This window comes from Motacilla alba, chromosome 5 (genome assembly GCF_015832195.1).
Source record: "Motacilla alba alba isolate MOTALB_02 chromosome 5, Motacilla_alba_V1.0_pri, whole genome shotgun sequence".
Taxonomy (NCBI): domain Eukaryota; kingdom Metazoa; phylum Chordata; class Aves; order Passeriformes; family Motacillidae; genus Motacilla; species Motacilla alba.
Window position 1 is genome coordinate 53,666,999 of NC_052020.1, and position 12,763 is coordinate 53,679,761.

The 12,763-nt window shown below is 42.3% G+C and overlaps 1 protein-coding gene across 6 annotated transcripts in view; it reads right to left on the reverse strand.

Annotated features, from left to right (window-relative positions):
* AKT1 (AKT serine/threonine kinase 1) overlaps positions 1–12,763 on the reverse strand; it is a 78,869-nt gene that overhangs the window by 17,799 nt on the left and 48,307 nt on the right. For all 6 annotated transcript variants that reach the window (XM_038137360.1, XM_038137365.1, XM_038137366.1 and 3 more), the window contains 6 exons: positions 12,073–12,220; positions 5,452–5,583; positions 5,220–5,285; positions 3,301–3,369; positions 2,466–2,591; positions 1,046–1,174 (listed from right to left, as the gene is read on the reverse strand). In XM_038137360.1, coding sequence (XP_037993288.1) covers positions 1,046–1,174; positions 2,466–2,591; positions 3,301–3,369; positions 5,220–5,285; positions 5,452–5,583; positions 12,073–12,220 — 670 coding nt within the window. The remainder of the gene's footprint in view (positions 1–1,045; positions 1,175–2,465; positions 2,592–3,300; positions 3,370–5,219; positions 5,286–5,451; positions 5,584–12,072; positions 12,221–12,763) is intronic.

Consider the following 12,763-nt stretch of genomic DNA (forward strand, 5'->3'; position numbering starts at 1 on the left):
CAATGCTCAAGTCTCCCAACTCAGAGGAAAGCTGTGCCAACAATCCATAACCTGCCAGCAGCCCAAGGCTCGCTTCTGCGTATGCTCCGAGCAGGATGGAAATGCGAATGCCACAGGAAGCAAAGCCCCACTGCAGGGGAAGCAGCCCTCGTGCAAGGCACCCCACCTTGGCTCAGGCTTTGTGCCCTACAAGTCCAGGAGTTTGCTTCCACACAGCTCAGAGTGTGGGCAGAGGAACCAGCATGTGCCTGGAGCACTGAGCGTTCATGCACCCCCTACACAACCTGACCTCACTTCTCATCTGCCCCAACCCACTCCCAGCTCTAACACCACCTCTGTTGCACAACTCAAGAGGGTTTCCAGGAACAAATCTCAAAACATGCATTTTGCACTTGAAAAGGAAAAAAAAAAAAATCTGCACAAAAGAATTACTCAGAACTGTTTGGGAACTGAGAACTCCTGCCTGGATTTATTTCCTCTGAAACTGAAGGGCTCAAATCAACACTGAGAAATATCTTGTGCTTTTATAGTCATAAAACAGTCAGCACTTTAAATACATGCCATGCTAAATAATGCAGAAAAAGCTTGGTCTGTCCTGTTTATGAAAGCATGTCACCTTTTACTGTCCTCAAATAGTAAAAGAATTGGACAATACTTCTGCTTCTCAAGTGAAGTCCTACTGATAACCTTTCAAATAAGAAAACACATAGCAAGCTGCAAAAAAGATAATCTATCATGAAATATTTGAAGGGATTAGAAGGGCTTTTAAAAAAATATGTATTTGATACAAGAAACAAGCACTGTTCCAGTAAAAAGTACGTATTCTGTCAAGTGGAAGAAACTACCCCGCCAAAAAATTATCATGTATCATTATGCTAAAGATGTGTTCCAGATCATGATGAATAAAGGAGTCTCAGGATGTGTAATTATATAACAGCAGTTAGTGCATGAGCACATCATGGCACAGGAATTATTCTGTACTCCTACTGCTACCACGGAAGGCGTGAAAGAAGGCAATTTAACACAACAGCCAACATAAACATACCTCTGGTGCAAGATACTCTGGAGTGCCACAGAAAGTCTTCATTGTTGCTCCATCCTTGATGCCTTCTTTACATAATCCAAAGTCTGTTATTTTTATGTGTCCATCTTTATCCAGCATTAGATTTTCCAACTGAGAAGAAAAGCCAAATTAAAAGACATGATTACCTGTAACATACACTTATCCTGAGCAGGATAATCAAAGACATGAATTTTGCAGATCAGTTTTGAAACTCATCCTCAGTGGGGTCAGAGCCACAGCAGCTGCCAGAGCATGTAAAATGTAAATATACATTTGTAACACTTTCCTCAGTTCTTTAGGGAACATTAAGTAACTAATTTGTAGTCTTGGGGTAACCAACCATATATACAGAAAGAATGCAAAACATGAACATTGTATTTATGCTTCTACAGTATCACCATCAATAGAACACCAGTTCTTTAGAAAGTGTATTAGGTATTCCCCCTCACACAACTTCATCCCTGCTTTGACTCTGATTTCATTAAATAATCTGTACCAATAAGTAATAGCATAAAATAAATAAAACAGAAATCATATGCAAGGTTAAGGAACCACTTCCAAAGAGACCCTTTAAATGAGAATCACTACATATATTTACTCAGCACATGGCATTCATCCCACCCTGAGCCTCTAATTTTTGAGAAAGTCATCCAGGTGTTAAGACAGTTTCCTCAGTGTATCAATAAAGTGCATTACAGGGGAATCAAGTGAGATGGGAGACAAAACCCCAGCAGAGATCCAAAAATTACTCTGACATGGTCTGAGAACATTACAGAGCATGCTTCCTTTTAGACTGCCCCTAAATAAACTACCAGGAGCCCTTCATCCTGTCCTGAAAAGTCTTCTCAGGAAGAAAGAAAATGCTATTGTTGCATTTTCCTCAAGAATTTCTCATGTTTGTTTGCCCAGAGATACCTTGTTTGGTTGGGGTTTCTTTTCCCCTTCTATGCTCCCCATATAAATGAGTAACTTGAAGCACAGGTAGTTTTCTAACTGCAAGCAGCTATGATGAAGATGATGTGAGCACACTGCAAGGAAGCACAACATCCATGCAATGTGAACTTCCATCCCTCCGGTAAAACCAGGATTATGTTCGACCGTGCAGAAGCACCACAAAGTTTCTCTCAGAATATAAGCAGGCGAGTGAAAATGAAACCCCTGTAGCCCAGTAACCCTTCATGTTCTCTGAAATGCTGCCAGAGTCACAATAAATGCCTTATGCAGCTTCTTGGACTATCAAAGGGTTTAGACATCCTGTAAAGCCCAGCCCAACAGCTGCAACAACAGTTTGGATTAAGTTCAGTCAGGAAAGGATTTCTTAATAGTCCAGAATCATTTGCTTTTTTTTAACAACAAACAAAAAGCCAAACCCCAAAAGCCTGAAAATGATTTTTCTACGTACCTTCAAATCTCTATAAACCACATTCTTCTCTGAATGCAGGTAATCCAGCGCTGAAACAATCTCAGCCCCGTAAAACCGAGCTCGATCTTCAGAGAAGACACGCTCTCTTGACAGATGGAAAAACAGCTACAAGAACAGTAATTTGTTAACTTTTAATGTTTCTGAATTATGTGTTGCAATTCACAAGCCATCCTGCTTGGAAGATGCTATTAACTAAGAGAAAACCCCTTCCCACCCTCACCCAGCTGTGTTCCCAAATGTGTTAAAAAGCATCATAACTTAAATGATTAGATAATTATGTCTCATATTCACCGACACACACTGATAACCAGTTCATGTACTACAGTCTTACAGGTTCAGAAAATTATAAAACTATTTTTGACTGAACTACAATTACATATTAAAACTAAAGCCTAATGCATGATTTAAGAGAAATGTTAATATTCAAACTTTTCCTTCCTGACTGTAACAGCAGTCAGCAGTTTCTAGTTCTCCCTCCAAGTATACTCACAATATTAAGTGTTAAACTTGTCTGACAGCTAGAGCAACTAGAAAGCAACCTTGCCTTCTTGAACTTCTAAATGTCAGATTACAATATACTGCTGTCATGTAAAATATGAACCTATGCCCAAAACCTCTATGTTCTAAAAATGGAGTTGAAAAAAATTAAGTCTTACTTCTCCATATTAGTTAAACTTGTGAACAGCTCTGTTTAATTGGGACAACTAGGATTAATTAGAATTGCAAAAACAGGCCTTAGCTAAATAATGTCAAGCAAAATTAGTAGTACAACAGGAAAATCCTAAAGTATTAAACATTATTGTATTTCCCTTACCTCCCCTCCATTAGCATACTCCATAACAAAACACAAGCGATCGTGTGTCTGAAAGGAATACTTTAAAGCCTGAAACAGATTTAAACCAAAACTTAGACAACAGAACATAGTGACAGTTAGAAAAGCATTTTTAATAGATTTTTCAGAAGCAGACACAAAATTTTCTATTTTAGTGAACATTTTGTCCTTAAATCTTATATAATACTTTTATTTTCCTGTTGCAGCTGAGGACTGATTCACTGCCAACTTATTTCACGAAATAAATTTATTAAAACATTAAACAAATTCCTTGCAGAAGCTATCATCACCTAAAATGCTGCAAAACAAAGTCCTGGCCCCATTAACAGGGACTCAAAGTGTACCAGCAGTGACTGAAGTTTCCTCCTCTGGCCACAGGTTCAACTGACAGAAAAGAGGCCACAACCAAACCCTGGAGCACAAGGTTTCACCACACTGGCTACAAGACCTCTTATATGAAACACACGTATTTTCACACACCAGCCCCCGGCCTCTGCCCTGCTGCCTGCAACTGCTCCCTGCTGACAGCCTGCCAGGGCATTGGCCAACACTGGCAATACCAATTTGTGAGCAATTCACAAAAACAGACCAGATGGAGGCTGTGATGGAGAGTCACAAGGTGCCTGTGTGTAGTCCTGTCACATGTATTCCCGTGGCAAGAGTAACATCAACTTGTTTGCCATAGTATTAAGATTTTTCATCACAGAATATGCTGTGCTGGAAGGGGCCCAGAAGGATCATCAAGCCAAACTCCAGGCCCTGCACAGGACCATCCCAAGAATCCCACCAGGGGCCTCAGTGTTGTCCAAATTTTTCTTGAACTCTGTAAAGCTGGTGCTGTGACCACTTCCCTGGGGAGCCTATTCCAGGGTCCAACTACTCTCTGGGTAAGAACCTTTTCCTACCACCCAAGCTAAACCCAGTCCTGTAGCTAATGTCTCAAGACAGCCCTTGTTCTGGATACTTGGATTTATAAAAGCATTGAAAACAAAATACTGAATATGATATTGTTGTCTTCATAATGAAGGGTGGCACTTTTAAACCAGTCATATTTTTTTCTGGAAAAATGAAGGACCAGGTTTTAGACATGTCAACATTATTGATTTTACTCAATACATGCAATATTTACTTCCAGAGGTCATGCTTAAAAGGTCTGAGTTCCAGCTAAGCCCTTGTACCTGGCTTGTACCAAATGAAACAACCAGGATCCTACACAGTCTCTTAGAGGCTTTAAGCAGTTGTAAACCATTCAGAATCAACTTGTAATAAATATTAGAAACAAAATCTTGAGATGGAACTTGGATATCTGAACTCAGCCCAGACTGCTGGCACTAGAAGTCTAAAATGAGAGTATGGATTGACTTTACAGCTCAAAAGGAAAGCAGCAGATAAAGCACAGTCCTGCTCTTCTCCTTCCCATTCCACATGCTCCTACCACTATCCTTTGGCTGGTATTACCAGTGCTCTGATTCCTCTGGTGAGCTGTATCTGGGAGCTTAAAAACAACTAAGACAAAATCAAAGGTTTTTCTCCTCAGTATATCTTCCTGAAATTTGTTAGCCACAAAAGCAGAGTCACCCTGACCTCTGCTACAAAGGGGAGACCAAACATTTGAAGGGCAAGGAAAGCAGACAGTCCTCTCAAGAAAGCAATTAAATGGGTGAGCCCCAATGTCAAACCACAGCCTGAAACACTGTCTTCAAGAGGTGCTGAGGACCTGCCCTGCAAGAATCAGAAAACTTGAAAAAGTATTGTCATTTATGCATCCCTAAAATGGATGGCTACAAAAGTACACAGACACTCTGTAAACACAGACCTCAGATGCATTAAGAAACAAAAAATAAGGAAAGCCTTGGCAGTGGTGATATCAAGTTACACTGTGCAGAGGCAGAAATGCTTACTGTTAGGAACGGGTGCCGAGAGTTCTGTAAAACCCGGTTTTCTGTGAGCGTGTGCGCTACTTCATCCTGAAACGCAAGCAGAAGGAAATCAGCAAAGTGATTCCCCAGATCAGGGGTCCATTTCAAACACTAACAGAGCAATTACTTACAACTACTCTAAGAATCCTTCCCATGACTTCGACAAAGGCTGTACCAAGGGTAAACCACATCTCAAAGTTTCCCATCTACTCACCTTTGCTACAATAACTTCCTTCTTCAGAATTTTCATAGCGTAATACCGTCCAGTTGCTTTCTCTTTAACTAAAATGACCTTTCCAAAAGTGCCTTTTCCCAGTAGCTTAAGGTATTCAAACTCATTCATGGTCTGTTAACGATACAGATAAAGAAGAAATGAATTACACGATCTAACAAGAAGTGTATTATTCTCAGACCAGAATTTCTCATTCACGTGAGAATGCATCGCATATGTCGCACATGTGGGTTTTTTCATCCTTTTGTTTAGTAGAATTCAGGAGCAGAAATGATTCTTCCACAAAAATAAATGCCAGTGCACTCCCAAAGATAATCAATCAAACTATCTACAGAAAACCGTAAGCTTCCAATTAACTGAACGCTCTGTTGCATGACTCAACACTGAACTGTACAAGCAACACTGAACATATTAATCCATAGCCATTCTGACCTCTTAGCCAGTGCAGACACATGCTGCTCTGATTCCAGGGATTAAACCCATACCTTTTTTCTGATGTTCCCCACCTCTCTAGGAGATCAGTTTTCTTGTGCTTCATTGAACAGTACCAAAAACCAGAGACAAAATGACTCCCTGTAAGGTCTCTATCTCCTCGCTCAATGGGACTTTTGAAAGGACTTTCCAGTGGTTCATGCACTCTGAGTTGGACGCATGGGAGAAACACCAACCAGATATTCTCATGAAGTCAAAACATCACAAAACACTTACTGGCACACTTTAGAAATTCAGGCAACTTTGGCTAAAGGTTTACTACAATATCCAATCAATATAAAACACTTCTCACAGCATTAACTTGGACCATTCACCTTAACAAACTATAAATCCATTCAATGGTAAATTACTCAAAATATTCCAACAAGAGGGAATGAGGAGAAAAAGACAGGAAATATCTAGAGAAGCACACATACAGCTACCAGCTCCTGGGTTCCACCTGTGTTCAGACAGAAAGCCCAAGAACAGGCAGGGTCTACACAAGGTGATGGCCTCGTGTTTGGCCCTAACTATCCCTTGGCCTTCATGGGTCTTTTCTCCAGGTGGGACTTGTGGCCATTTGGCCTCTCAGGAGCTGGGTTAGGGGAGAATGGAGCACTGCCTCTGGTGTGTCAGTGACTGGCAGCTCTGCCAGGCTGGGATACAGGCTCTGGGGGGAGGTGGGGCACTTCACTGTCCCACCAGGGCAAGGCCTGACTGTCCCATTCCCCCACACACATGCACTTCAAAATTTGAGACATCACATCTTTCCAGTCTCTAACAACCACCCCATGCCTCAAGACAGGACCACAGTAATGGTACCTTTCCTCTTCTGGTCTGATCTAGCAGACAGAGCAGAAAGGAAAGAAGAGGAATGTACACTAAAACTCATATAATGGGCAATTGCTATTCCAATAACCAAAACATAAGTCTAGTTAGTATCCTCCTATGCAGTTCAGTGCTCCCCAGTCCCTGAGTCTCTAGAACTGCGAGGGAGGTGAGATGCAAATCAGGATCCAGGGGAAGAGTTCATGAACCATTCTTTCAGCTGCAATGCCTGAAGGGTCCAGCAGTTTGGTCCGTGACTTCCTGTGTATTCCTGGAGACAGCACTCCTTTTCTGTGAGGCTTTATACAATTTTATGCAATTATTTTTGGTACCTGCTGGACCTGTAAGCTGGGTTCTAAAATAGCTTGGTGAGTTGAATTTAGGATTCTCTATGACTCAGTGCAATACACTGCACTCCTTGTCAAATTCTGTAAGGATCAACAGTTAGGCTGTTTTGCCTTTTGGAGTCCATTATAGGTCCAGGTATCAGCACCACCTGAACAGATAGATATACATGTCCCAAATTGCCACTGTTATCCCTCCCACCAAGCAGGTTTCAGGGGGATTACCAGAACCTGTATCCAGGGAAAAAGGAAGAGGTCAGTGGGCACCATGGGAAAAAACACTCAGTAAAATTCTACTAACTAATTGTCTGAATTGCCTCAGGGGTGGGGTCCAATACATACCAACACTCAGTCATTCCTGAAGCACATATTTTTAAATCAAGGTCCTGAGTTTGGACCAGATACTTTCCAACTTTACCAAATTCTTCAGCAGATCTCAAACTCCAAATCTATCTTTTTTCTCTTAATCACTTATCCATTCTTCATCTACAGCTGGAACTTCCCAGTTCCACTGTCAGCCCCTTTTCTCCTTCATTCCAGGGCCACCAACAGTTCAACATTCCCTTCTTCTGTACAATCATGCCTCACACATTGCTTACCATTACTACACACACTTCCCTCAACACAGTAATTCTATACTCTGCACTGAGAAGACAGGAAGAGGTACACAAACTTGTTTCCATCATCATATGAAATCCTACGTGTGAGCTCCCAAAACTAAACTGGAGGCGAGGAATCTTTACACTCATTCTGGCAACCAGAGGGAAAATATGAACATCTCAAAATATTGCAGCAACAAACTTATATATGAACACAAATATCTTAAAACCTTTAAAGATAAAAACATGTAAACGCTTGATGCAGCAAAGGACAGCGACTCCTCTGTCCTAGCACCACTTCATCCTCTCATGGAACACCTCTAGAAGGAGAAAACTTGGTCCCATTCAGACCTACTTCAAAAAGAGGAAGCATCTACTTGGCAATCTTCTGTGATCTCTGCTACAGAAATTTCATTGAATAATTAACAGTCTATGAAAATAACCTTAGAACACATCAAAAAATACAACCATCACTAATGAAGCTTAAGTTACCTAGTATCTTAACAATATTGACGAGCATTCTTAGCCGTGTAGGCCAACTTGAATTAAGAGTAGCTAGCCATTCTTTTGAGGCCTTTTCACTTTAGACAAAACAGTTTTAATTGGATCTACATATTCTGTTACGTCCAATTTTGCAAATTCGGACTCCAGTCCAAAAACCAACCAATAACATATATTTGTTCTATGTGTGTGATGCTAGAGGGGTCCTTAGGGAAAAGGGTACTACTCTCTTTTCCTTCTTGCTCACCCCTTTGAAACCATACTTGCTACTGCAATTATTAGGTACAAAGTCCTGCTAGGATGGTAAACTAAACCAGGAGCAAACAACTGTGCTGGCATACTGGGGACACTTTTCTGAAAATACAAAATGATAAACCATTTAATGTATTTCATTTTAGATTCCAGATTTCACTACAGCTTTATGTCCAATGGATTTGCTGTTTACTATATTGTCCAATTTGGTCCCTCTGTGCTCCTCTTTGTCCAGAGCTGACTTTAGTCACATAATTTAGATGTCTCCAGCTGCAGATCTCACAGCTGTGTGTACAGTTAGAGTACTTTCCACTTCTGCCTAAGCAGCTCTTTATTCCACTTCCAGACATACACCAATCTTCTGCCTGGTCAGGATCTACTTGAACATGCAGACTTATTACCAAGACTAAAACAACAAACTTGCACAACAACAGAAGTATTTTTTTCCCCCAGAGGTTAGGGATTCTGCAGTCCCCCCTCTGGCCTCTGGTGGCTGGCAAGGCTCAACACCCACTGCTGCCAGGAGGAGGCAGTGCAGGAGGAGCTTGCAAAGCTTCACTGCAAATACAGGGAAACCTTGAGGGTATTTGAATTCACCACCCTCTCCCACTTTTTTGGAGCTGGCACAGAGAGTTTTTGTCTCGGACTTGATGCTTAAATTTTGCAATAAATAACAATAATATTGGAGAAGGCCAGCATGGCACCGGCTGTTTCCCATGCACTCGTTGGAAGCCCACTGCCTGCCATACTCCTCCAGTAATTTTACCACATGCTGGAGTGGGGAGAGGGATGAGTTTTTCCCCCCTCCAACAAATACACACTCCAACACATTTAAACCTTTCACACAATAGGCTGCTTCCTCCTCAGAAAGCTTTGTTTCACTCCCCATCAGTGAAATTTTCAAAACATTCTCAGTTATTTTCTTTAGGACGATTGCTAATTTTCCCTTGCAAATTAACCAATTCTGTTGCAGAGTGCCATTGGCTCTACCCCTGGATATCAGGGCTTGGGGTGGGGGGCAGTGGCGGGGGGGTTGGCTTTGCTGAGTCAAACCCCTCCTCCAAGGAGTGGAGGGAGGTGACATCAGTGACATCACGCTCAGGGAGTTCCACCTTTTCATTTTTTACCGATGGGCGGAGTTGATGGTTTGGGGAGGGGTTTAGCTTTGCTGCATCAAACTCCTCCGAAGAGCTGAGAGGGTTGAAAACACCTTCAGGGAGGCACAACTCCTGCCCTAAGCTGGAAGACCCTGGTTCATCCTCTAAGCTTGGTGGTTAATTTGCAACTCTAAAGCTCTTTGGTTCCTGCACAAAGTTGTTTAACAGGTTTCTCAGGTTTCGGGCTAGTTGCTTTTGGGCTGTTAATTCTCACTCCACCCTGAGGCGAGCTATTGTTTCAGCCTCCAAGGCAATTTGCACATCATGCTCTTTCTCTGGCCCTTCCAACACGTGCTTCTTCATCTTTCTGGGCAGCCATTTAGGACTCCGAAGTGGAACCCCTACCAGGCAGTTTTTCCCTTATTTTGACAAATCTCCAATATATACCTGTGTTTTCTGCCAGATTTTCTCAGACCACATTTCTGCGTCTGATCAAGCTTCTATACTTGGGATTCCATGACCTTTTTGCCAGAAAACAGCGGTTTTGACCGAAAACTGCCTTCTCCTTATTCTGAGTTGGACACACGGAAGAAATACCAACCAGATATTCTCATGAAGTCAAAACAACACAAAACACTTACTGGCACACTTTAGAAATTCAGGCAACTTTGGCTAAAGGTTTACTACAATATCCAATCAACATAAAACACTTCTCACAGCATTAACCTGGACCATTCACCTTAACAAACTATAAATCCATTCAATGGTAAATTACTCAAAATATTCCAACAAGAGGGAATGAGGAGAAAAAGACAGGAAATATCTAGAGAAGTACACATACAGCTACTAACTCCTGAGTTCCACCTGTGTTCAGACAGAAAGCCCAAGAACAGGCAGGGTCTACACAAGGTGATGGCCTCGTGTTTGGCCCTAACTATCCCTTGGCCTTCATGGGTCTTTTCTCCAGGTGGGACTTGTGGCCATTTGGCCTCTCAGGAGCTGGGTTAGGGGAGAATGGAGCACTGCCTCTGGTGTGTCAGTGACTGGCAGCTCTGCCAGGCTGGGATACAGGCTCTGGGGGGAGGTGGGGCACTTCACTGTCTCAACAGAGCAAGGCCTCACCTGTCCCTTCCATCCACACACATGCACCCCAAAATATATTGAGACATCTTTCCAGTCTCTGACACTGCCTCACAGATGAGCCATTTAATCTGATTTGTTTTACCGTGAGGAAAAACTTTGGAGGAATCAGAGGCTGAGCAGAGACTGTACCACTGGATCAGTGACCATTGCCAACACGGCAACAACAGGACTGACACAACCGAAGGCTGCTGCAGCCTCAGTTTGGGAAAAAATTTAAGATGCTCCCAACAGCAAACTTTTCCATAGTCTTCCCTAGAGCTGGGTGAGGAGCCTTTCTGCCAAATTGCTCAATACGGTTGATGTCAGGACCCCAATAATCATTTTGGTTTTCCTCAATAACATGTCCAGGTAGAGTGTCACTGTTTCAGAACACTGTATCCATCTGATGAATGAGGTGGCTCCTGCATTTCTATGAAGGACTCCTCAGCAAGAGCAGGATCTGTTCCTCCAAAGACCCAGAAGCCTGCTGGCAAGCTCTGACTTGAGTGGCATTAAAGCAGCAAACCACATCACTCCAAAAGCACTGACATGACACAAGGGTAACACACAAGCTTAGTGAAGACACTGGTGAATGGCTACCTTTTTATAGAAAAACTTCATCGGTTTTCCCAAAACTGAAACAAATTTATGAAAGTTAGAGAGGATGACAATGGTGAGATGAAGACACAAGGAAGTGCCCACCTAAAATCCACAGACAATGGATTTGCATGGGGAAAGGTTCTATCAATTCCCTCTTGCAGGAACAGGTGGGAACACTTTCGAAAACAAATATGAAGAGAACACAATGGGGTAGAAAGAAATAAAGGGAAGTTGAAGACGTAGCCTAAAAAGATCTCCTCTGGCAAAGATCTCCTCTGGCACATACTCATGTGATGGAATGGCATTCCTTAGTTGGCCCTCTGCATTCAGACTATGTAGTCCCTAATGCAAAACCCCAAGTTGTAGGAACACTATGGACAGACACTGCAGTGGCTGGCTGGAGTTAGCCTAAACCCTTAATCAGAGCAATTAAATCCATGGACCCACCCTAAATCCCGCAAATCCATCAGAATACTTCTGCACCAGCCTGCAAGGAGTTTAGAGTCACAAGGTCCAGCAGGAGCTTTGGTTACAGGCTCTGTACCACAGGAAAATGGGCAAACCAAACCCAGACCTGAGCTGGCCTTGAAAGCCATCCAGTAAGGACATGTGAACTCAGAACTCTGGCAGACCCAAGCAGGCTCTGCTCAGCTGAGACAATTGTTTCCTCCAGAAGCTGCATCTACAGCCAATCATGTAACTGTCAGGGCAACAGACACAGCCTGATGGCAACTTCCTGTTTATATTTGAGAAGACCTAAAAAACAGTCATTCTGCTATACCCACTTACCACTTTGTGTTTTGGCTTTGTCATAGAAACTTCCATTTCTTCGGCACCTGAATTATCACTAGGAGAGCCAGATCTGAAATCCATCATCTCTTCCTCTTGTTTCTTGAGGCTGTCTGCTACTGTTTGGATGGCTTTTGTCCATTCTTCCCTGGCAAAATATAGGCAAAGACATTAATTACTTGTGGCTTTAGATTACCATCTGCCATGGTAAGGATCACCAAGGAATACAGAGCCACTAATACTCTCTCATGAATCAATGGAAGGTATGATGAATTATGTGCATTTTCAAGCACTGCAAAAATGCATTTTTAAAATCTTTATTAATCATACTAGAAACAAGAGACAACTGAAGTCCTCCCAGTCTGGACATAATACAAGACTTTTTGGATAACAGAATTTCTAATGGGCATTCAGTCAACAGCTTAGGATATGACCTGGTGATACAGAGATTTACATAACCAAAAGAGACTTGCCAAAACCAAAAAGCAAAAGGCTTACATGAAGCACAAGGCAATTAAAGACAGCTTCTACATTTCTATGGTGCATTGAAACACACATCCACCTCCTGGGGACACTATGGCACCTCTCCAAACACGTATCCCGAATTTTAGTGGCTGCAGTGGCAAGGGATGTTCTTGGGAAAGGTCTTAAAGCTCAGAACACTTAGGTTATTCTTCTGTTGTAAAGATGA